The following is a 24,549-nucleotide window of genomic DNA, read 5'->3' as shown; positions in this document are numbered from 1 at the left end:
CGGAGGTTTTGCAGGGCGTTGTTGGACTGGAAGGACTCTGAGACACTGGGAGAGATGAGATGCTAGAGACATCAAGCAATGGTGAAGTCAGTAAGAGCCCTGGAGGAGGGGGTGTTTACTTACTCCACTGCAGAGCAGCTAATGTATTGCTGGCACCTGCTGGGGTCCTGCTACGTTGGCAGAATGTTTACAGAGAGGCAGGCAGAGAAGCCTGGGCTCAGCAGAGAGATCTTTCCTTAGGTATCACACAGTCAACCTCAGCAATGAATTTAATTCATTTTTTTGGTATGTGGCTTAGCCAACTAAATCTGAGGAGGGCTGCACCATGACCAGGAAGTGTAATGAGAACCTGTTGAAAAGCACCTATGCTCACGTGCCCGTGACAGTTCAAGATCCACTCTTAAACTGATAAATTTACTTTTATTGTTTGAGCAAATTTAATTTTTCAGGTTTTTCCTGAGAGCAGTGGAGCAGAATGCCCAGACAAGTTGTGCAGTCTCTGTCCCTGGAGGTTCTCAAGCCCAGACAAGATAAGCCCTGAACAGCGCTGTCTAACCTCTGAGCAGAGGGTGGGACTAGAGACCTCCCGTGTTGCTTTCCAACCTGAATAGTCCTTTAATTCATAGGATCCTGTGGTCCTATAAAGGCTTTTGTGGGACCTTAACTATTGTTTACTTTTCCTAACCCTAAACCACCCAAGCATTACTGCAAAACCCAGTGTTTTTTATTGAAAGGCTGCTGTGTAGCACCTTCACTGTACTAAAGTAGAGAATATCTGCCTAGTAGTATAAAGGAATGTTGGTGAACATAATTCTAAGACCTGTAAAGATACTGAGAGCTGAGAAAACTTCAGAAAAATAAGACAGGGCACTTTGATCTTTTTCAAAATAAAAAACCTGAATAGACCTCTTTTTTATTTTCAAGGGGACATACAAAGTATTTCTTTCTCTGGCCTCTGAATAGAAATGGAAACCTGCTCTGAAATGCCCCAGTTTCTCTGTTCTCTGAGTAGACAGCTGTCATTGTTACTTGCTGTGACATGCATTCATAGCTCACGTCCCTTTTTCCCCCTCTAAGCGTTAGTGTTGTCCCTTACAGAGGACAGCACCAATTTAAAGCCACATGTCCCATGATTCCCTTAAACATTTGAGCCGCAAAATTCCCTTTTGCACTTTCTGAACCAGCTGAAGCACCTGGCTCCTTCCTGCAGGGTGGCTGGGGTTGGCAAAGGTGCAGGAGTTGCCAGCCTCAGCAACCATGGCACTCCCACAAGCTTTGCAGCATCCTCCGACTCCAGCAAGTGGACTAAAACAAACTCGAGCCTGGCTGCCTTTTAAATAGTACTAGTGAAAACGTGGTGAAATGACCTTCAGTACAAAGCTCTCCAGGGCCTGGAGACCCTGGGAATCAGTCTTGGGTGACTACTCCACATTTCCCCATCTTTGCTAAGCTATCTTAAGGTATGCCTTTATATTGCCATTACAGTTTAGAAGACCAGAGGAGGATAACGCGTCTCCATTGACTTCTGTGTATGCGGCAAACACCTGTTGTGATTCTGATTTAATTACACACAAAAACTTGATTGAGCCAGATGGGCATAGTTTTTATTGCTTCCATTGCTATAGTAACAGGGTGGTTTTTTAAAAAAAACCACCTCTACAGATTAAGGGTGTTGTCCATGATGGCAGACGCTAGTAAATCTGCAGAAATGCTGCACTTTTCTAGGCCATAGAGCAGGACGGTTACACAGTGCGTTTCTGAGAGAGGAGATGGTTCCTGTTGTTCTGTATGAGCAAAACATCTGCTGGAGGCTTTCTGCAGGCTTATTGCCTGAGCTAAAGGAAAGGCTACGATTAATTATTATGGGATCTGAGAGATGGCTGTTGCTATTTTGAAGCTCTAGAGCAATAATGAAGTTATTAGCTTGGTTTTATACCACTGCAGTCTCCTGGAGAGAGTATCACCCTTTAGTGTGTAATTAACTTCAGGCAGCTAAGGAAATTCTCCTCAGGCTTGCTTGTTATCAGAGAAGGATGATCTTAATATTGGCTGAAGAAAGCTTTCTAAAAGTTTGCTGTGTTAATGCTAAAGTTTGCAGGTACATGACTTACATTGCTTGTGTCCCTCTTAGCAAGAAAAGGAATCAAAAATAAAAAAAAGGAACAAGAAAATCCTTCCACTGGAGGTACAGTTCCTCCTATATTGATTGTAAGCCTGTTGCCGTCAGGCTTTTCTCATTACCTTTTGTGGAAGGAACTTAAGGATTTTCATTCATTAGAAATAACCAAAGGAGTGCAAATTCCCTCCTTCAGGACGAAATTGCCCCATTGCTGTGTTGGTTGACCTTCTTCTGACATCGGCGTCTTAAATTTCCAATGAAAGAGCCTTAGCTCCTTGTAGAGCTGCCCACAGCAACTGGACCAACTCATCAATATTAGCAATTACTATATTAGTATTCCTGTAGTATCTGTGAGCTGTTGAGGGATTGCTCAGCATGCCAGGCACTAGATGAATCAAAGACAAAGGCTGCACCTGCACTTGAGAGCTTAGGTCATTCCAGAAAGACAGAGGCAGAAGAGCTACATAAATAGAAACCCAGGAGCAGAAGTAACATGCTCAGGAGAAGCCAGACACTGTAGTCTGACTTAGAGTTTTCCCTGTAAGGATATTCAGTTATCCAGTATGCAAAAGTTGGCCAAGTAGATTTAGCTGAGAGATGAGCTTTAAACCACCACAAGCCTTTGCTGCCGTATGAAGGATGTGCACAGATGTCATCTGATTGCGGGCCCATAATTTTTTTCCACTCAGGTGGCTTAACACAAAACCTAGAGAGACCAGGGAGGTTTCCATCTAAGATGTCCTTGAGTTCAATTAATTCTGTCAAGAAGATCTGCTTCTCTTGGACAAACAGAAACAAACAGGCTGTCGTTATTTCACAGCCTAATGACAAATTAAAGCATTGTCATTATTAATGTTGTTTCCAAATTTTGTTTGTGCCCACCTGGCTGCATCGAGATGTGTTTTGTGGTGTTAGATTTTTATTCATTGTCTCTTTCACATATGAAAAGGCCAATCTATGAGCAGCAGAATGTGTCACCTGTGGAACTCCTGATGTCTGTGCAGGACAAGATCAGTGCTCACTCAGCTAGGGCACTGTTTTGTTTATCTGCTTTCCCTCAAATCCATTTTCACTGAACTTGTATTTCCATCTTCTCCATCCTTCTGGCACAGGCATTTTTTTAAATCAACCAGTGGTTTCAGTGGTTCTTAATTGCTTAAGCAGCATTTCCTTACTAAACCAGATAATGCAGGTCAGGTATAAGGAGTAGTGAGCTGAAATCGAGAACTGGGTGGCACAGTGAAGCAGCAGATTAAACCGGAGTTTGTCAGCTATGGATATTGTGATTAAAAGCATCATGGGAGTCATGCAGGAGAATTTATTTCTGTTAACATCTAATATGCTATAACTTTCCCTATCTTCCTGCTCCTTCCACAATTTATTCTCTTAAACATCAAAGACTCTCTTAGATCATAAATTCTTATTTGTTCTATAATGCATGTCACCATTGGGTTTGGGCTTTTGTGGTTTTTTTTTTCTGTCCAATTTTAAACATGTTATGAAGACTATTACACAGGTCACAGATGTTATTGTTGGGAAGTTATGCTGAATTCTTCTCCCTGTCACTTCATCGTGACTGTGCAGGAGTTGTCAATACATTTCATCAAGAGGGCAGGCATTCTGCACTCTCTCAGTTTCCAGAGACATTCATGTAGGGCACAAGTCTTTGGTGTTACAGGAGAAAGCAGCTTGGCTAGCATGTCTATTAGGTTAGTAAGGTGTGGGACATGCTCTTTCTGTATCTTTCTGGGTCACTCAGACTTGCTCCACTGCTTTTTCTTTCTGGATCCATGCGATGACTTGCTGATAGAGAATGGTTTTGCTTGCGTGCAGGGATTTACTGCTGTGGATTGCTGAGCACCAGGAAGAGTGACTGCACAGGTCTACCTCTATCCATGCTGAACAACCCTGAAACTCCCCAGTCCAGAGGACAGTACAGAATAAGAATGAAGGGAAACATGTCCTTGATCTGCTGGTATAATAAAGGGCACTTTCGTTTTCTGACCAACGCCTATTCACCGGTTCAACAAGGTAAGCGGGGTGCCTGCTGTTCTATGTGACAAGGCAAAATGAGTCACTGAGTTTGGTAATAAGCCTGAATAAAGAGCTTGATCACAATATCCTAGCTTAAACAGTAACAGCTGTGATTACATCCCTTTTGTGTTTTCCTCCAGCTATTCTTTTTTCCTACATGAAGGTTAAAACCCTGCTGCTAATGCAGCCTCCTCTGCCTGAGCTGGTGGATGAAGTATCCTTTTAGGTATAAAAGATTGTATCTTTGCTGATGGTCAGAGAAGGGAAGGTATAATACTGTATAATACTGTATAATACTGTACTACCCCATTTGCAAAGCGTCTTGTAGGATTGCTGCTTCAGAAAAATTAATAAACGTCATGATGTACTTAGAACTCTGAGCAGATCCTACAATTAATTTATCTTACCCAGTAAAACTTTAGTCATAAACAAACGTCTTTTTGCCAGAAGTAAATATGATTAAGGCTTCCTGTTGTATGCTAAATTGATTTTAGCAGTTGATGAAAAGAAACCAAAACAGATAAGGTGGATAGTTAAAATAATTGCAAAGATCTTCTTGATACCAAAATATTTTCCCTTTCAAAAGTGTACAGATGGTTTTAAGAAGGTTTGGAAACTTCTCTAAGATGCGGTATGAATAGCTAACTGTTTGAAAGTCATCTTTTGGTGAAAATGCGGTTTCAGCTTCTTTTCTTTATTATTATTCAGATCTAATTCAGATCTGAGACAAGTAAGAATAACCTAAGCCTTTTTTATGTAAAGCCATCAATTCAAAGGCATCTTGTCCATTCATTTGATGAATCCTGAGTAACTCCCACATGTGTACAGGCCACAGAAGCAAAGTTAAGGCCTTGAATCACTGTATGGTGAGCTGAGAAATTGTTGGTTGTTGTCCAGTGCCTTGCCAGAATTACCCTAACAAATTCTGCTAGCTACTCCAGCAGAGTGAGGACTTGGAGACTCAGATGGAGTAGCGTCTAAGCACAAGTGCTGAAAATATGAATGTGAAGGAAGTGCGACACTTTGGGGGCCCTACTGAAGCCAGTCCCTGGAGCAGTGTTGCTCCCCATGGGGGGGCAATCACTGTCAGGATTTGTGCTGTTTCCCTAGTGCGCTTTGCTGGATTTACCTTATTCAGCTGCACTGAGAAGAGTTACCACTATACATCACCTGGGTTTTATAGGCTAGCATGGACCATTTCATTATAATTCATAAATATTACATAAATATTACATTAAAAGAGGGAGCAAAAGAGACTGCGCTGGCAGCACCCTTTACAAGCAGCACACACAGGTGTGAGCTGTTGTGCTTGTGCTTGACCTTGGGTCTGTTTTGGTGGGATTGTAGGTTGTGTATGTGAGGACGTCAACTGATTAGGACTGGTGTGTGTGACGGGCAAGATCTGCCCAACACTTTGCTCACCAAATGCTGGCTGGGACAGTTGACATAGTTCACAGTGAATCAGAGCAGAAAACAGGACCGGCTTTTTAAAGTGGTGCTGAGGGGGAAGAGAGTCTCTAGTGGAGAGCCAGGAACAGATGGAGACTCGGCAGGAAGGCAGGAGACCAGATTGCCTGCCTCTGATTTTGCATCTCTGAAGTCAGTGCAGCAAGGCTGGTTTAAACCAACTTGAGGCTGGACCACCGAAGTCTCCTCTAAGGCATGTAAATATAGAGGAGGAAGAGGAGTGGTTTGTGCTTCCTGAGGCAAGCCTATAGTAGAGACCTGCTGAGCATGTGTTAGACAGGAGAGGAGATTAGGACAAATGGGAAAAAAAACCGTGCAGGGTAGTTGGACAGAGTCTGGTGCCAGTGGGATCACCTGGCGGTGCGTGATGCATGTTTGCACTTGGATGAGCATAAATGTTGACAGGGTGGAGGAGGCCATGAAGAGAAAATCTTAAAAATGAGAGATGATCAAAGCAAAACTTAACATGAGAAAAAAGGCAGGTGTAGCTAATAATGAGCTATTTATTGCAATTCAAAGGAAAGGCGAGAAGGTAAATCTTGTCTGTACTCAGAGTGCAAACTCCACCCAAGCCAGAGACACCAGAAGGGCAGTACACTTGTCAGAGCTGATCTATGAATACTATTCTTAGATGCAGCAGGTTATTTATTATGGATGTTTTGAACCAACATGTCGTAATACATCATCTCAGATGCTAAAGGATGAGTCTCATTCTTTTAGTCTTCCAAAAAATGTCCTGCTAACTCTGCTATCAAGTGTGAAGTTTCAGCCTAGAACAAAATTCAGTGGCATTTTTGATTTCTGTTAAGCTTTGAGTTTATTTTTCCCTTGTGCCTCCACTACAAGAAGAACTGAGAACCCAGAAGAGATTGGGACCCCCATAGAATAAAAAGTTACCCGTATTTTAAAGCAGGAAATGTGTCTGCTGACCCAGACCTCCCCGTCTGTGGGACAAGGCTGCGTTTTTGTTTTTCCACTCTAGATCTTTTCTAGTCTTCATATAAAGCAGGATGGAGCAGGCAGCAACCACACTTGCTGCACAGCAGGAACGACATCTTTAGCAAAACCTGGGCCACATTTTCAAGGACTAAAGAGCTGCAAATGGCATGTTGGTATCTCACGGGTGACTTGTGAGAAGATGGAGGTGTGGAGGCATCACAATTGTATGGAGCAGTTGTTAAGTCCCTGTGTGGTTCCTTCTTAGCCCAGGAGAAGCTGGAGTGTCTGGTGACAATTTAGTTTTCTGAGGAAAAAAAAAAAATAGACTTTTGAGATTGGCCCAGAACTGGAAAATCTGGGGAAAGAAGCATAATATTAAAAAGGGAAGCTTAGGAGTTTTGACTTTAAATTTCCATGTATTGTTTGCAAGACTACATTAAGGGAATTGTGTCCAAGTATGGTGAGAATAGGGCTGAAGGACTCTAATAGGATGATCTTGAACATTAGACCTTGAACAATGCTAACTGTCTGCAGTTCTATGAAGAACTGTAACACAACATAAGTCCTGATAAAAAGCCATATAGCGCTTGGAACATGCAGTGCCCCCTCTGTTTTATTACATTATGCGATCTCAGTGTTTGCCGAGATGGATGCAAATACTACTGTTACTGAGTCTCCATTTCTGCAAAACATGAGTCTAGGTCCTAAAATCACAGATTGGCTTAGAATAAGTGTTTCGAGGCAACAAATATATATAAGCCTTTATCTATCTGTTTGTTTCATTCGAGGTGGCATTTCCCCAAGCTTTCCTTGACGAGCATACAGCTCAAAAACTTTATTTAAAGAAAATAATAATAATAATAGGTTAAAAAAATCCCAAACCCAAAAGCCAGTGCCTGTCCACGGTGGCAGCACGGAGGCTGCAGCCGTTGCAGCAGGCAGGCGGTGTGGTCGGTGGAGTGCTGCCAGGGATGGGAACACGGTGATGCCGGGGGAGGACCAGGAGGGGAAATAGCTCATCCGATGTGCCGGTGAGTCAGCCGGCTCAGGACCGCTTGCCACAGAGACTTGCCGCTAGCAATGACCCAGCTCCCGCTGTTGTCTTCCCCAGAGAGGTGGCCCTGTGGCTATGAAACAAGCGTAGGAAAGGTTATAAAAATAATCTGTCTATAAAGCTATTTATATGCTCAAAACAGAAGAACGTGGGGTGGAATATAATGGAAAGTGAGAAAGATGATGTGGTACCCACATAGCCGCCACCGCGATGCTTTTTTTTTAAAGGACTGTGAATACAAAGCTAATCGCAAAAGAAATATAAATCCTCCAAAGGAAGGAAGGGGAAAGAAAGAGAAAAGAGGAGAGCAAGAAGGGAAAGAAGGGGATTTTCTTGTAAATTGCTGGCACCAGGAACATACTTACCCTTTCCTGATCTGCACAGGTGGGATGGAAAGTGATTTTGCAGCACTGATGCAGCAGGCTGGTGATATATCATCCTTTTTTTACTTCATGCTGGCCAGATTTTTGTAAAACTCATTAAAAGGATCAAAAAAAGCACTATAATAAGAATGCGGATGTAAAGAAGGATTTATTTATTTGATTAGTGTTTTTCCTGTCACCTTGGGCTACATGTACACCCAGCTTAAGAAGGCAGTGGGGAAAGGAGTGCATATTGAACAATATAGATGTGATATCATTTAGGACTCTTGAAAAATCAGATTTTGAAGACCCCAAATAAATTGCTGCATGGCTCAGCTGTAACATGACATTTAGTTTGTGTCATAAGTCTTGCTTCAAAATAGAGCCTGCCAGCTCGGACAGCACAGGGGGCCTGACAGAGATAATGGATGGCATGAGACTTCCAGCTGAAGGAATGAAATGGTGAAGTCTGTAATCAAAACGTGAGGAGCATTTTAGGAACGATTGTGAAAGAGTTGGTGGAAGGAAGGCAGTGAGAGTTTGAAGGCTTGAGAAATGAGAAAGCCCAAAATTTTGCCTGTACTGAAGCAATGCTGAGAGAGGATGCAGCCAAACCTGTGCTAGACCTGGAGAAAAATAATGTTGTGCCTGGGAGAGCGTAGGGATCCTCACTAGACAATGTGCCATAGACATGGGGTGAGAGGTGGTCTAAACTGTAGAGAGCTGACCATCAAACCGTGTGGGGATGGAAAGTCAAAAGTTACGGAACAGACTCCTATACTGTACATTTGTTTTACTCATCCTTACCTCCTACAAAGAGCTTCCCCTGGATAGGGAAAACACAGAGGATAGGAGCAATAATCAGAGAAGAGCTACTGGAGGTTCTTTGGAGAGTGCTGGACTCATAAGTACTGCTGTAGTGTTAGAGAAGGCCAGGTCAAAGATGCACAATGTGAGGGAAGGGGGCTCTTTTGTGGAGTAACCTGCTCTAGGCACCACCTCTTTGTCTAAGCAGAGAGTGGGTGGTAGGTAACTGCAGGGGACTTGCCTTACCACAGATTTCTGCAGTAGGCAGGATACTCACCCCTCCGTGGTGAGCTCAGTTATCTAGCCAGCTGACCAGGCAGGGCAGGAAACATCACTTGTAGGCAGAGAAATGTGTGCTCAGCTCCACTGAGTAACCTAAGCACACATCTGAGCTCTGGCTCCCCACGGTAGCTCATCAGGCTGCTTCTCACTTCAAAGGTACTCTGGTTGTGGCTCCTTCAACTCACCCACCAGTATCATATCTGTCTCGACTGGTTTTAGCCAGTTGGCTGCTTCTTACTGTATTATCTTTTCTTTGTCTATTAGCACCCAGGAGAGTGGAGGTACTGTTACTCTTCACTCCCATGGGTGGAGATAAACAAAGGATTTAATTTCAAAGGACTTATTTTGCGACCTTCAGAACTCAACGCATAAAATAGCAAGTCACAGCTCTAGAGGTGACCACAACTCACTGTGAACCAACAGAGGAGAGAGATTAGTACTGTCTGCAGGGGACTACTGTGGGACTACAGCACTGTGTGTTTTTTTCTGAACATATGGAAAAAGTGTTTGTGTCTAACATATTTTCATTTCCAACTGCAAAATGATTCTTCTTCTTCTCCTTTCAATTATTATTTTATAATAAACTGTATATAGAAACTATCTTTTAATTGCTAGACATATGATGTGGATTTAAAACTGCTGTGTTTCTAATTGATGCAGGAGTTATAATTAAGAGAAAAAGCGGAGAAATTCCGTGCCCACTGGCGGTTGAAGCCTTCGCCGCTCACCTTAGCTATATCTGCAAATATGATGACAAATACAGCAAGTAAGTAAGAATATGTGCTCGTGTCTTTGTTTCTTTCATTCCTTCTCTGTTGCTGCAATGTTTAAGTTCTCCATGTTGAGCTGCAGCTGAGGGCTCAATCATGCATTCACAGAACTAATCTCTGACAAAACTCCTGTTGCAGTCAAGATCACAAGCTGGCTCTGCACAAGGGCAAGAGCTGCACTGCTTGTGAAGTTTTTGCTCTGTCTACCCATCCACCAGTCAAAAATAATTTGAGATTTGTGTTCTTATCATCTTCTAAGTGACTTAAGAAATGCTGGGAAGATGAGCCAGCAGGCTGATCTTCTTGGCTGTGTCAACTGGGTGGCTAAACAGAGAATTCAACAAGGGTCTACCAGCTCCACAGGCCTCTCGGGCTAACTCAGCTTTCCACCCCTATTAGCAGATGGTGTTCAGATGTCTGTCCCAGTGAGATTTGTGTCCTCTGGAGCCAGAAGAAAAGTATATGCAGTTGTGGATGTAAAGCTGAGCTGGATGATTTGGGAGGGCAGAACATAGATCTTTTAGCGCCTGAATTCCAGTTGGGGGTCTTCAGTGATATCTCTTAATGTAGCAGGGAGAAACAGACAGGAGTAAGAGCAGCAGTGGTGAAGTTTGGCTGTGGGAATAGCAATGGGATGCAGGAGATTTCAAGAACTAAAAATTAAGGAGAGAGAAAAATCGGCAGGGATTTTCCAAGCCAGTTCTGGGCAAGACACAAGAATTCAGTAGAAGAGATGAAAGAGGAGGTGGTTGCTGGAGAGCGGTGTTGGGATCTGATCTGAGGAAATCAATATGAAAAAGAGGTAAGGTAGTAGATTTAAATGGTTACCAAAAAAAAGTGGAAGTAGGAAAGTGGTAAATCTTATGACCAAAGAGTGAATATTCTAGCAGTCCTAGAATTAGTCAGAACCTAAATATGAGGATGTCAGTCCTTTCTGGTTTTGCCTTATGGAGATGTGCTCCACATACCAGCACTGTGCGCTCTGGCTCTACCCCCACATCCTCCCACCTGCTGTTGACAGCAGCAAAAATCATTCTTTGCTTGCAATAGAGATAAACTAGAAGAGAAGCATCAGCAATCTTCCCTAAACTGTAACATAATGTGCCTGAGGCTTTTTTTTTTAGTCACAAATTGAAGGGATTCAGACCCTCAGCTCAGATCATGTGGATATTTGTCACGGGTAAGTTTGAGGAGTCTGTATTGGTGCTCTTACTTATGTAGAGTGGTACAGAGATGAGAGTGTTGTAAGGTTTTGCTTCAGAGAGCAGATAAATCTGTTCTTTCAGATAGTACTAGAAAGTTCCAGAATTGTACAAGTTATCTGTAAATACATTGTAGAAAATTTCTTAAGATGATACTTGCACTAAGTATTGAGTCCTGGGCCTGCTTCCCCTTTGGGACTGCAGAATCTTTGTGTGGGGCTCTTGCTTGCATCCCAGCTGCGAGAGGTGACTGAACAGCGCTTTTCCCTCCTCTTCTCTCTTGGCTTTCTAGGTATTTCATTTCTCACAAACCAAACAAGACCTGGCAACAGGTGTTCTGGTTTGCCATCAGCATCGCTATAAACAATGCCTACATCCTCTACAAAATGTCAGAGGCCTACCACGTGACAAGGTACAGCCGCGCACAGTTTGGTGAGAGACTTGTAAAGGAGCTTCTGGGCTTGGAAGACACCTCACCCTCCCATTGATGCATTGCTCTTGTTGACGTAGGCAGTGGATGGAGGGTAAGCGGAAGAAGATACTACACCTGAAACGGCAAAGGAAGGAACTTGTGACACCACAGTGCTGTTCTTACCCAAAAATGCCAAGTGATGCCACTAGAGAGGTCGAAACTTTGTTCCTAGTAGCAGCTGGATGTGAACATGTCCTGCAGAAAGTGCCACTGGAAAAGCCGACGCAAAATTGCATACGGGAATGCCTCGTGGGAATCTGTACACCAGAAACAGACTTAGATTAGTCGTCCTCTCAATACTCTTTGTTGCACAGGGTCATCGTGTAAAGTTCCTCTCGGACTAAGAGCTTGTCATAAGCTGGCAGAGCTCAGCAGTCCCAGGTGGGCCTTACAGAAAACTCTATACCTTACGTGGAGTTACTAAATTCTGGGAGAAGCAACGTAAGTTTGCGCCATGGGCTTGAGCCAAACGAAGCCGTCCAGACAAACGAAGCAAGCCTATTGACAAATGAAACCTTTACAGGCAGGCAGCCACGGACTGAGGACCAGTTAAAGACTTTTTCTTTCTGCTTTTATTTTTTTTCCCCTCTTTGTTTTTATTAATGTAATATGAGGTAATCTGATCCCAGTTAGAACACAGCAAAATTAGGAGAAACCAAATACAATAGTGAATTTAAAATGGAAGTACATTACATTGATTTTCTTTTTTAGCCAGGATGAAACATTTTATACACAAACAAACAGTGAGTAATACTGTAAGTATTAACAGTGAGTAAACCAGTAAATCATACTGCCTCACTTCTTAACTGCCACGGTCCAGTGTACAGGTGAGAAATCAGAGTATAACAATTATATTTTTTCTTGATTTCAACTGTATCTTAAATGTTGCTTAAAAATCTAATGTAAATGGACTGTTAAGTTTTTAGGAACAACAGGTTTTCTTTTCCTTTTGTAACTATTGAGACTTTTTTGGTCCATTTTAGAACAGTTGGCAGGAAAAAAATAAGTCACTATTAGCAGTGTGCTTCCCATTATCACTGCGGAGTGTTCTATAGGAATTCTTCATGTTAGAATTTGGCGCTTGTCACAGTAGTTGTAATTAAGCAGGTTACATGTTTAGCAAAATAACGTAGCATTGTGTTTTACAAAAAGAAAGAACTCCAGTTGCAATCAGACCTTAAACCTCAGTAAAACAGAGCAAGCCCAAAGAGTTCTCTTGTTCTGAGTAATGCTGTAGAGGACACGTATTACCATGAGCTGGTGCCCATGGCTGAAACACCACATTTTGGTGCTGCTAGAATCTGAAGGCTGCCAAAGCTTTGGAAAACAACACAGAGGGAGAGAGAGGTATGACTGAAACGGGAGAATTGATACTAAGGTGAAGTACCATCCTGCCTTCTACACATGACTGATTTCCATCCACAACTCAATCAGCAAAAAAACTCTGTTTTCTAAAGGTTAACAATGATGGACACAAACAGAATTGCATTAACTTGCAGGACAGAAATATGTTGCTTAGAGGACCAGCTGGTTTTAGGTCCTCAAGCATGAAAAGTTTTACCAAAGAATGACTTGGGTTGATTCAAGAGTAATGGAGTGATTGATTGATTGATCAGTGTAAACCTCACCAAGTTATATGTATCTGTCTAGCAAGAGACAATAGAGGGTAACCAACATGAATTTGTAAACTCCCTGGATTTCATCGTTATGTGATGTCCAAGTGCAGATGTAAATCATAAGAGGAAGAATCCAGCAAGGGTTAGTAAATTACTGACTAGCCCAAAGAGCATCCTTGCACTGACATCCTTCTATTTCCACCAAAGTCTTTTTTTTTTTTTTTGAGTAGACTTAGAGACAGATCTCACCTGACTGCAGTGAGAGTAAAGGGATGGCCACCTCCGTGATGGTTCTGTCTGCAATACAGCCTGGAGTCTGTCCCTCCTGTCCCACGCTGCCTGCCAGCTGCGCCATGTGCAGCAGTGGGTTTCCTAAGCATCCCGTTTTGCATCTCGGTCCACGAGGTCTCCATTCAAGAAGCATGGGAGGAAGGACAAAACCCTCATGCACCGAGGCCTCCGAGCCTCAAAAGGAAGGAGAGGGTTTGTACCAGTAAGTCCTTAGCAATGCCAAGCTGCACAGGAGCCCAAGGATGAGTTCAAAACTTCTTGGCCCTGCAGAGAACTGAGACCGCCCCTCTTCAGACTGAACGTGTGTGGTAGCCAGCTCTTGTCAGTCTTGTAAGTATTCAGAGCAGGAGAGGAGCTATGTGAGGTGTGAAAAATGTTCAGCAATGTAAGCCCAGTTCCTGTTTTTCTTTTCTGTTAGGGAGATCCACAGAGGTACCCAAAGGGAAATGGTGTTCTTTTTGCTCTCTGCTTCAGACAGCGCCAGCCTGTGTTGCAACAGGAAAAGTAGCTACAGGTTATGTCCTGTAAATTTATGCAGTAGTCAAAGTTGGGGCAGTAAGGAGAGGCCTCTCTGGAACTTTGCTGATGGGAGAGCTTGAGCAAGCAGTAGCTGCTGGGAGCCCAGCTTCCTTGCACTCCCCTGCAATGCTGGAGCATTTGCAAGGTGCCCTTGCCCCCAGCAGAGATGGGAAGGTTTTGCAGGACCTCCTCGGAGCCACTTGGCATGTATGAGTAGCAAACACAGCACTCTCCAGCTATGTCATAGCACCCCGAGATAAATCTGGAGTCCTTGGCCAATTGTTACTTTACTTTGGATGCTTAAAGGCTTGGATCTGGGCCATCTCGTATAGAAAATGCCTTTTCTTTTTCATGTGACAGTAGGCCCACTGATGTATGCTGTTAATTATGTGGATTACTTGAGCTAAAATCATGAGGTCCTAGCTTTTTGCCTCAGGGACTGGGTCCTGAGTAGTTTTCCCTAGAATTGGTGTTGACAGGGGATTACACAGTGGCTGACTATTACAGGGAAGATGCTTTAGTCTCCTTTGTAAAGGAGAGAAGTGACGACAAAATTATAGCTTTGCAATGAGTTTGATTTTCTTAGCCTTAACCATCCCTCATTTTGAACTGGTGCCCTAAACATGCACAAACATTCCATAAATAAGCAAAAATATTTATATATATTTATATGTATAAAATGCCTGAACTTTGGCTCTCAAAGCCAACAAGCAGAAGCCACCAAAGCATAGTCTGTATCCACAGATGACTATTCCACCTCATCTTCTCCATTTATAGACTGGGAGTGGATAGGATTGGTGAAAGTTAAGCTTTCTCCTTGTTGAAGAAGCATCTTGCACTTTCTCTATGTTACTGCAAACAAGGCAAAGTAGTTAAGAAAGAAATTGAATCATTTTTAAAAGGCAAACTTTTGTTAACTGCAGCTCAGCTTCTGTAGCATTTCCTTTACTGCAAGCTGGCTTACTCAGATTTAGTTCCCTGCCTGACTGTAACATTAAAGCTTCTCCCTAGTTAAAGGGGAAAAAAAAAGGAAGTTAGTCTCAAAGTAGTGCGAGGATGCTAGTTAGTGTGCACGTGTGTGTTAATTATCCAATGGCTTGTGAAGTGATAGCAAGTTTGGGTTAGTGTGGTTTTAGGGTTTTTTTGTAGCCTTGAGACAATCCGGGTAGGAGAACTTAAAGCTCAGCAGTAGCTCAAATGCAGGGGAAATGCAAACTGTGTCACAGAGGATACATGTTTTCAAAGCAAGGGGAGGAAGGTTGAAGCTGAAATAGACAAGGGAGCAGCAAGGTTCATTTGAATTGAATTTTTATTCTTTTTTTTTTTTTACACTTGCGAAAAATGAAAATTATTTATGGTATGCAAACTTTGTTTCAAAGAACCCAGACCAGTAAGATATACTGACCACCTTCTATGCACAGTACTTCTTTCAAGAAATGTCTGGTCATGCCACAATCCATTCTTGGAAAACATTTCTTTTCCCAGTGTGTAATATAATGCTCAAGAGAGCTTAGAAGCCACTGTGAAATCATTTCCACTGCTGTTGTCTCAGCTGATAAATGCTTCAAGGGCTTGCAGAAACTCTGCCACTTTTTACTTGAGCCTATTTGTGCACTTGACACTTGGACATAATTTAAAGAAATCTCATCTCCGTTTGTCTGTTTTCCATTTCTATTCTGTAGCCCCAGCCCTTCTAGATCTACAAGGTAGTCAGAGAATCTCAATTAATAAAAGTCTCAGTGTCCCTAGCGGGTACACCTTTGTTTTCATCAGGCAATTCTTTGAGAAAAAATGAATTTAGATGTTTCCAGACTGACATGAAGGACGACAACTCAGAACAGCATTACCATTCTTTACCTCCAGCTACACTTCTGTGGCTTTTTTTTTTTCAGCCAAAAAGGGATTTTTTTCCCTTTTGACATTTATTTAGCAGTCTGTCTTGAGCTGGTAGTAGTGAAAGAAGTCTCCAGTGTCTCAGTCTTGCAAGTGTTAGTCCCCTAGTCCTAGAGCTGATGAGTGGGGATTATGCTGCACCGATAATTCTGTGCTACCTTCCATGCAAGGATTGCAACATGCTTTAACAATGTGCTGGGCACTCACAAGACATCATTAGCTCCTCAGATAGGAGCTTCCCCTTCCCTAACCAGACACAGAGGCACAGGTAAGGGGGTGACGAAACTGTAAAGCAGGAGCTCACACTTTTTTGAAGTCAATATTCTGCATTTTCAGTGACTTGGTTCTTGTTCAGATGCACTTTTCCAATCTGGAAATGAAAGCATGTTGAACATCGCCCTGAAGCAAGGGCTGTGGGATTTTGTCAGCACTGGTTCCTTACTCCATATATGCTGGTACGAGTCAAAGCCAAGTTGCACTGAAGGTAAGAGAAAACTGAATAAAATACAGCATCCCAGCCTGCCCAGAGAAGTGTAGAGGAGATAATCTCTGGTCTAGTCCGGTAACCAATGTGAAATTCAGACAATTTCTAAGAGTGACATGAGAAAAGTCACTGAGGCTTAGATGGAATATGAAGTCTTCCATCCATGTTATGGGGTTTGCCATGGCACCTTCCTGCTGCTAGGACTGATGTAAGATGGGTTGTTTGAGCTGACCTCCATCTGGTTGAGAAAAAGATTCAAGTGTCAACTATTAGCAACCTTTCACAAAGGCCAGGAACTCTAAGCTCAAAACATGTATATTTGGCCTGTGATTATCTAGGATCTTTTGCAGACAGCTCATATCATCTGTTCAAATGCAAGCCTATCACCTGAAATAAAATCCTTCTTGTAACAGTTCTTCCCAAACCTACCTTTGTGTCCAGAGGCGTTATGGAGCTGGAAAAGCCCCCTTATGATCATCATCTCACTGTCGGGAAACAGTTGAGAATATCTGTGCTTTGTACAGAAAGGGCCTCCTCATCTTCTTTTGAGAGACAGCTCTGTGTCTTCAGAAATCCAGTGCTGGAGAATGCTTTCCTTTGCTTCCCTCATTCTATGGATTTAGAGCACTTCCAAATCATCCCACAGGTTCTCGGTCAGTCTGGAAGAGGCCAAAACACAGAGTTGGCCTTTCAGTTTACTTTTATAGTACTACTTTGCTGATCCTTTCTGCTATTTTGCAAATCTCAGATGAAACAGGGTATGTTTCTGAAGCCTATACCAATTGCAATCACTGTGAGGTGTTGCCTGCTTTGCCCCATTAGTGCTGCCCTTCAGGTTTGTAGGGACCCAAAACAGGTATCAGCATCACCACACCCACGGCTCCCACTGGAAGGCTCTAGCATTCCTCAGCTCTGCATTGATGTCAAAGAGGGGCCCTTTGACATGGTCTGAGGGTTTTTTTGGTGTTTTGTTTGTTGGTTTTTTTTAAAAAACCTTCCACCCTGATGGATCTGGTGAACAGCTGTTAGGTATTACAAAAAGGCCTTAAGTGGTAAATCCCTTTCGTATCACTCTTCTGAAGTAATAATTGCTTGTACTAGGTGTCAGGGTGGTCCACGCGATATGTAGTGCAAAAATCTTACCCGTGAAAACATCACTCTGCAAAAGTGCTCGTTTGATGTAACTGCAACAACCTTCAAATGTGTGGGGGACATGGATGAAGAACCTAGTGGGAAAGGACCGCAACACCGTCCTGTAGGGCCACGATGTGCGGGACCTCATCAGATAAACAAAGAGAGGAGAGATGAGTGCAATTGGGGATCCAAGCCCCTTGAACCAACAGGTTTTGTAGTCAAGCTAATGCCATAAGTTTTACGAGGGAAGGGAAGATGCCAGGCCCATACAGTTCACTCCTAGCTCTGGCAACTGTTTCTAAAATAAAGAAACTGGAAAGTGCTTTTATTTTTCAGGTATTTACAGCGGGCTCTGGTCTCCAAATGGAGCATTTGGTCCTCTTTTCACTAGTTACCAAAAAAAAAAAGCCTAGAAACTGAAAAGCAAAGCCCAGTACATTAGGTTCATCTGTCCGGCACCCCAGACCCACTCGGTGTCCAAGTAACTTTGTGGTCTTGTTCTCCAGTTAATCTGTGTTGAGGTGTATGCAAAACACGACCGCTGAACAATTTACCTCTCTATGAAACAGAGTTACTCATTTGATGGAAACCAAATTGCAAGTCTCTTGGACTTACTTTTGTGACCTGGATTTTTCTTCTAGTTGTAAGCCAAATCTTTTTGGTGGGCATTTCAGTACAGAAATTAAAAATAACTTGACCCTGTGATCTGAGTTGAGGTTAGAGATAGCAAAACTCAGATTTATGCCAGCAATTAATCTTATCCTGTAAAGGTGGGATTGGTCAGCACAGTCTGATACAAGGAAGAGTTTAAAGGGAACAGTGGGTTTGAGGAGGCAAAGGAATGTTCAGAGGTTGGGCATGCAGAGGGAGAGGAGACAGGTGAGCCCTTCCTACTCTCATCTTTCACAGCATGTGTACTGCGCTTCCCTGCTGCCTTTGAATTATAAAGAAAAGGCTGATGTTTACCACAACCAGCCTGCACAGCTGCTTTAGCAATGTAAACCCTGCTTTAGGCCCCCCCAGCATCACCCCATGCCTTTCCTTTCCGTATACTATACAAGTTCAGCAGCAGCCATCCGCCTTGGAGTCAAAGCAGCGCTGCCATGTCAGCACAGCATGGAAGCGGCAGTCTGAGGAGGCGCCACAGCAGAAGCAGGAACAACGGGGATTTTGGAAAAGGAATTTTCCCCTCTACCGTTCATTTTCGTTTATCTTCAATGTGCGCAACTTAACGTTCCATCAAATGCAGTGACGGTTCCAAACGCAAAGACGGGCCCGTAGTTGGCCGAGTGCTTTCGCAATGACTCCACTGGGCTGTGCTCATCAGTGACTGCAGTTCTGTTGCAAAGTTTCATGTTCTTTATAATTCTGAAGATTTCTGTTGAAAGTGTAAATTGCAGAGATAAAGTGTACACTGCAATTGCTTCCCCCCCTCCTTTTTTTTTTTTGGAAAAACTTCTCAGAGCAATTTTGTAACAGCCAAGTCTTTCAGGAAATGCAGGTGTGTGTCCTCTTCATGGCAAGAGATACACAACTGCGTTTCTGCGTGGGACAGGGAACTACTTTTGTGACACTGGTTTTGTTCTACACAAAGGCACGCTTGCAATAAATTTTTACAAGTTTTGTACACCATGAGCTAAATTCTGAGTTCCAAAAATGTGAAGTGTGGCAACAATAACAAAATGGATTTATAGTATCACTCTGATATCTTGTCATGTGAATTTATTTCTTCAACAAAGTTTGTTTACAATCAACAACTTTGAAATACAGTCAGATATATTACCGGTTGCTTTTCTGTCTCATTCTTTTCTGGAATAGGTGGGGAAGGTGTTTGATAGTCCTTTGCATGTGCAGGTGAAAAGACACAGAAAATACTGCTAAATAAATTACAGGTTTTCACACTAAGACCATTAGAGGCAAAACCCTGATGTCTTTATCCAGCCATTGAGTACAAAGGCATTTTGGTTAAAAAAAACTTGTCTGTACCACCAACGGTACCCACCGAAACCACGACCTGCACACCAAATGTGGCATTTACAGGCAAAACCAGACAAGTCATCTGCAGATGACCACTTATTTTTTCACAGCTCCAAGTTATTACGACCTGGTTTAAACCTTAATCCACAAAGGGAGCAGAAACCTTGCCAGAGAATGTGCTAGTGGAGTTATGGTGAGTCTTTGTCAACAACCTCAATAAAGATGCCCCCCAGGGTCTTGGGCCTGCATCCCCCATTCCCCTGTGGTCACAGAGCCACCTGTCAGGGAGCAGGCTGCAGAGCATCTTCCAGGTTTGTGCTAGTGTGGCCCAACACTGACCTCTTGCTGAGATCTTTCAGGTGCCTGCCATGTCTTATTTGCTTGGGTTATTTCTTCATGGTAACTAGTGTTTGTGTCTAAGCTGTCCAAATTAAAAAAAACAGATTTTTCAGGGAAAATAAAACACTAAGGGAAGCAACCAGCAGTAAGCCCCTTAACATATATAATATCTCTTTGGACCCAGTTCCTAGGAGGTGACTGTTTAAGTCACTCAGCTGCCATCAAAAGAGAGGAGGACAGGAGATTCTGGTGTGTTCAACACAGCCAAGCTCTTCAGAATTCTTTTCAACATGTAGGCATCTGAACTGATGACCCTTAATGTGCCGATCTGAAAGACATTTTAGTGTGATCTAAAAGGCAGTCTGGACCTATCCAGCTCCTCCAAGAAATGGGTTCCTTTTCTCTTACCCATCTATTTTTTGGGGGAACCCACAGATTTCTACTCTGAGACATCATATCCAAGATCAAAATGTGATCAAAACTCACAGGGTTTACCTGCAGCACACAGTGGAAGCTGGCTTATCCCAAATGAGCCTTGAGGCTGGAAACGTGTTGGTGGATCACCAGGGCGAGGGGCTGACAAGGACACACTCCCACCATCAAGTCCCTGGTGTCAGGACTCCCTGAGGTGCGAGCAGCCACGGTCAGCACAGCACCCGCAGGTGACCCCGTACGCTGCGCTGTAGGCACACAGAAGCAGGAGGGGTCCGAGGAGGTAATTAGAAGCCCCTGCAGTGAGACCAGCCACACACCAGTCAAGACATTCTGCTGTGTCATAAATCAAATGAGAATTTCTCCAAGTTCCCTGTCGTGGTTGAGGAGCCACTCCCAGCAGCACATCGCTTTGCTCCCTGGGTGTGCTGTGACCAAAGCTAACACAATGTGTAGTCAGGCTACCTGATCAGAGATGCGAGAAGCAACATGAATCACCTTTAACACACTAGTTGAATAAAACAAGGAATTGAATTTGTGAGATTATGAAATCAAGGATCTGATTAACACCAAGACACACACGCACATACACGACCTCAGTGTTGTCACTTACAACAATACCATCCATTCAGATCAGGCCAGGACCTGCACTAACTCAATCTCCCACGAAATTATTCTCAAGAGAATTTGCAGTTAATAATTCCAGCAATGTAGTCTTTCTTAATTAAGCCAAATTCAATGTTCCATTGTGCAGTGTTTTCTAATATCCTGTTCCACTTGCCCCTCCATCCCCAGAGAGGAGCAGAGAGAAAAAAGTGCCAAGTCACAGACATGCAGAGGAGGATGCCCCCAGCCACACTGAGCCAGAGCACAGGCACTCTTAAAGCACGGTCAACCGAGACGTGAAAAAGCACTTTACACGTGGTAATAAATGGCTTCTCATCAGACCCCTGCAAAGCAAAGCCATCTCAACTCTCTTCAGAGACTGCCTCCATGCTCCAGTTTCATCAGATTACTGCACAGATCAGATTCAGAGCCAGTCACGGTTTTATCTTTGGGAAGCAAAGTTTAAGAAAACAAAAGGTAAAATGTGATGAGAACTGAGGAATCAGGGACTTCTTTCCCTCTTCTGCTACTCCCATTTTCCCAGGTGAGGGCTTGGACAGGAATACCCACACCAGAGATACCAGCACGAGATTCAGGCATTTTACCTGCAATGCTTTCTTCATCCAAGAAGCAAGAGCAGCAGCAAAGCAGGTTCTCAGGGCCATGAGCATTTCTTTATCCAATAACCTTCCCTGAGCAGACAGGCTCACCTACTGCAGGGCAGCCCTCGCACTGCACTGGCCTGTAGGCAGCTGGCACCAACTGTGACATCAACACGCTGAGGTGCGACAAGCCAAAATATGCTCTTTATCATAGCTGATTGCAACCTCAAAAGAAGGATTAGATACTCCTTCTGCTAGATCCAAATTCCCCAAAACCAACAAGGCAGGATTTGAGGTCACAGCATTGTCTTGTACCCTTTTGGGAAATGGCAAAGCAAACCGCTTCAGTCTCTTCTGGAGAAACACAAGATTTAAAACCAGTCAGGTTCAACGATGCCAAATAATAACCTACAAAAATGGAAAGTTGTGAGGAAGAGCAGAGGTGAGATTAGCATCTAAAGACAAACACACCGGAATAAATTGCAAATCACTCTTAGGAACTGGAAAAGTTCATTTCCTACTAGTCTATCTGCATCTCAAAACTTTTAAATATTGAAACTGCTGTAGATAAGAAAAATGCACAAATTAATGCACATATGTCTCCTTTGAATATTTGCAACATTGAAACATAAGAAACTATCTCTACCCAGCCACAGAAGGAAGTCCCCATCCAACACTTGGGAAAAAAAATTGTAATTCTGTACCTGTCAGCTTTCCTCCAGTCTGCACAGGCTGGTTCTCTTCTTGTCTCTGTGATTCATCTTTTTTCATTCCTCTCCACCACTGTCCTGGTGCAGAGCTGATTCTGAGACTGGATAGAAGAGAGGCATCCTAACAACTAGCTTAGCACACCATTTCTGTTTTCAAATAATCACCTTTTTTTGTTCCTATAGCATAATTATTACAGAGGAGGCAGAGCACTACTCTGAAAAAGTAAAAGAAAAGCAATTTCAGAAGTGCCACAGCAGAGTTTCAGCTTCTGTCTTCTCAGACACCAAATAATGTTAATCATTCACTAAACCAAACACACACGATGACCCACAGTCCACAGCCAGGCTGAGCAATCAGTGTTATTAAATACTGCATGTCAGGTTTGATAAAGTTATTAAAATAGGAGAGATACTACCACTTTTAATGAAGGAAATGTGTTACTGCAGCCAGGAGCTTGGTGCATGTGGCCCTGGACTAGAGAAGCTCTGATGTATCTGAAAGGTACTTCGGTAGGAATCAGACCAGCTGCTAAACATCCACATTCCTTACAGAGTTTTGCCCAATACAATACAGACATTAGATAGTTTAAACAAGTCGTCCATATTCAGCAGCACTCTCTTACCTGGGGTGACAGCAGCTAATTTCAAGGAATTGTGCTCTAGTGATTTGAGAAGTTGCTTTTATATTGCATAAAATATTCCTGCCTTCCCTTTGGCCTGGGGCAAGTACACAGACACCAAGCGCAGATGCTTGAGTGGATTCAGAGGGTGCCAGCACAGCTTTCTATTGCTCATGCAGGATGCAAAAGCAACTCCTAAACTTTCGTCCAATAGGCCACCACAAACAATCTGTTTCTCGGGATTTGTCCAATAACACTGCCACTGAACTTCAATGGAAACATCTATAGGGGCATCAGACTGGGTGTAAATCATGTACCGTGAACAGCTTTGCAAGGCATTGGGATGAAAGTTCCTCTGAGTACTTGCCAATGGAGCAGCCTCCAGGACTGATAACCAGGCACCTGACAGAACTGGGTTTTGGAGAAGCTTCCCTGCTCCAGCCTGAACCTCAGCAGTGCTGGAAACCCCATCCTGCAGCTCTGTAGGTGGGGACTCAACCTCATGCCTGGGCATCAGGTTTACCCACCAGCTATACCAGACCAGCCAGACCTTGCTCTTCACTCCAGGTGCTCACCCTACCTGTTGTCTTGGTTTTAAAGCTGCTGGTCCCGATGGGCTCTGTTTCCTTGCTGCAAACCACCAAACATCTTTGACGTTATCCAAAAGGGAGAAAACCAGAACAGGAAAAATTTCCTCTTACTGTTTCTTTTTGAACAACGAGAAGTTATTTATAACATGGTTATGTTCGTTGTTGCGAGACAGCAGTGCCCTTTCTCAGCTGACAGAGCTTCTCTAGCAATGACAACCTCACAACTGCCTGCAGGGTTTTATTGCCTGAGGTAGCTTAACCCAATTTCTCATGTGGTTAATGCAAATCAGCAGTAGATGAGATTTGCTGTTGCTACTGTTCTTCATGACACTACAAAAACGCTGAAGCATCCAGGAACGTACAAGCAGCTCTAAGACTGATTTACTTAAAAATGGGTGGTTGCAAAGTCATCTTCCCTCATTGAAACCAAGGCATAGCATCTTATCCGGAGTCCAGGGGAAATACAGCCTTGTTCAAAAGTTGCCTTTCCCTTCTGTCAGCCCCTCAGGGCTGTGCGACTGAGGCATTCAGCAGAGAGCATGCCGCTCCCTAAGTGGGTGACCTAAATCCTGTTTCACCCATCAACGCTGAAGGGATTGGTGTGCTGCCCTCCCTTCCCATCAGTTCAGTGCTTCAGTGTGATTTCCCTCCCAGCAGGGACAACTCAGTTTCGAGCAACACAAGCCCTCCACAGAGGACAGCCTTCAGAGGCACTGGTAACGGAGCCAGCATAACCCGTGCCAGGCCCTGATCCATGTGGGTGCACGTCCGCACAGCGCAGCTGAAGGGTCCAAGTCTGCCCTTCCCAGCCCCTCCAGCAGCGCTCTGCTCTGCGTGAACACACATCCAGCGAGATCAGCTCTGGCCAGACAGCACACAAGCATCAAGGAGAAGGGGTCAAAACCAGCAGATGTGTAGGTCTCTGAGCTGCTCAAAGCACTAGGGAGAAGATGGAGCAGGAGTGTTTTAAGAAGGGGCGATGAAGGGTCACTATCATGGGATGTTTTGGACCTTTGGTGCCTTCACACAGGCCTTGAGTTTCACGGGATGTTTCCTGGATGGACCCCAACTTCCCGAGTCAAGCTATGGCCAAAGAGCTTCGCTGTAACTTTGCGGCAGCGGCTGGAAAAATACACAGGACTTGTGTTTGGTGTGGCTGCCAAAAGTTAATTAAAACAACAAAAACAAAGTAAGGAGAAGGCTGTGCATATGACAGTGTTCATCAGTC

At 43.6% G+C, this 24,549-nt stretch overlaps 1 protein-coding gene across 1 annotated transcript in view; it reads left to right on the top strand.

Annotated features, from left to right (window-relative positions):
* PGBD5 (piggyBac transposable element derived 5) overlaps positions 1-11,833 on the top strand; it is a 34,816-nt gene extending 22,983 nt beyond the window's left edge. The window contains exons 4-6 of the mRNA XM_009870411.1: positions 3,953-4,150; positions 9,725-9,830; positions 11,329-11,833. Coding sequence (XP_009868713.1) covers positions 3,953-4,150; positions 9,725-9,830; positions 11,329-11,524 — 500 coding nt within the window. The 3' untranslated portion in view covers positions 11,525-11,833. The remainder of the gene's footprint in view (positions 1-3,952; positions 4,151-9,724; positions 9,831-11,328) is intronic.
* The last annotated feature ends 12,716 nt before the right edge of the window (positions 11,834-24,549 follow it).

The sequence above is a fragment of the Apaloderma vittatum genome, unplaced genomic scaffold (assembly GCF_000703405.1).
Source record: "Apaloderma vittatum isolate BGI_N311 unplaced genomic scaffold, ASM70340v1 scaffold11525, whole genome shotgun sequence".
Lineage (NCBI taxonomy): Eukaryota > Metazoa > Chordata > Aves > Trogoniformes > Trogonidae > Apaloderma > Apaloderma vittatum.
The sequence above is the reverse complement of the archived record's forward strand: the minus strand, read 5'-3'. Positions and strand labels throughout refer to the sequence as shown.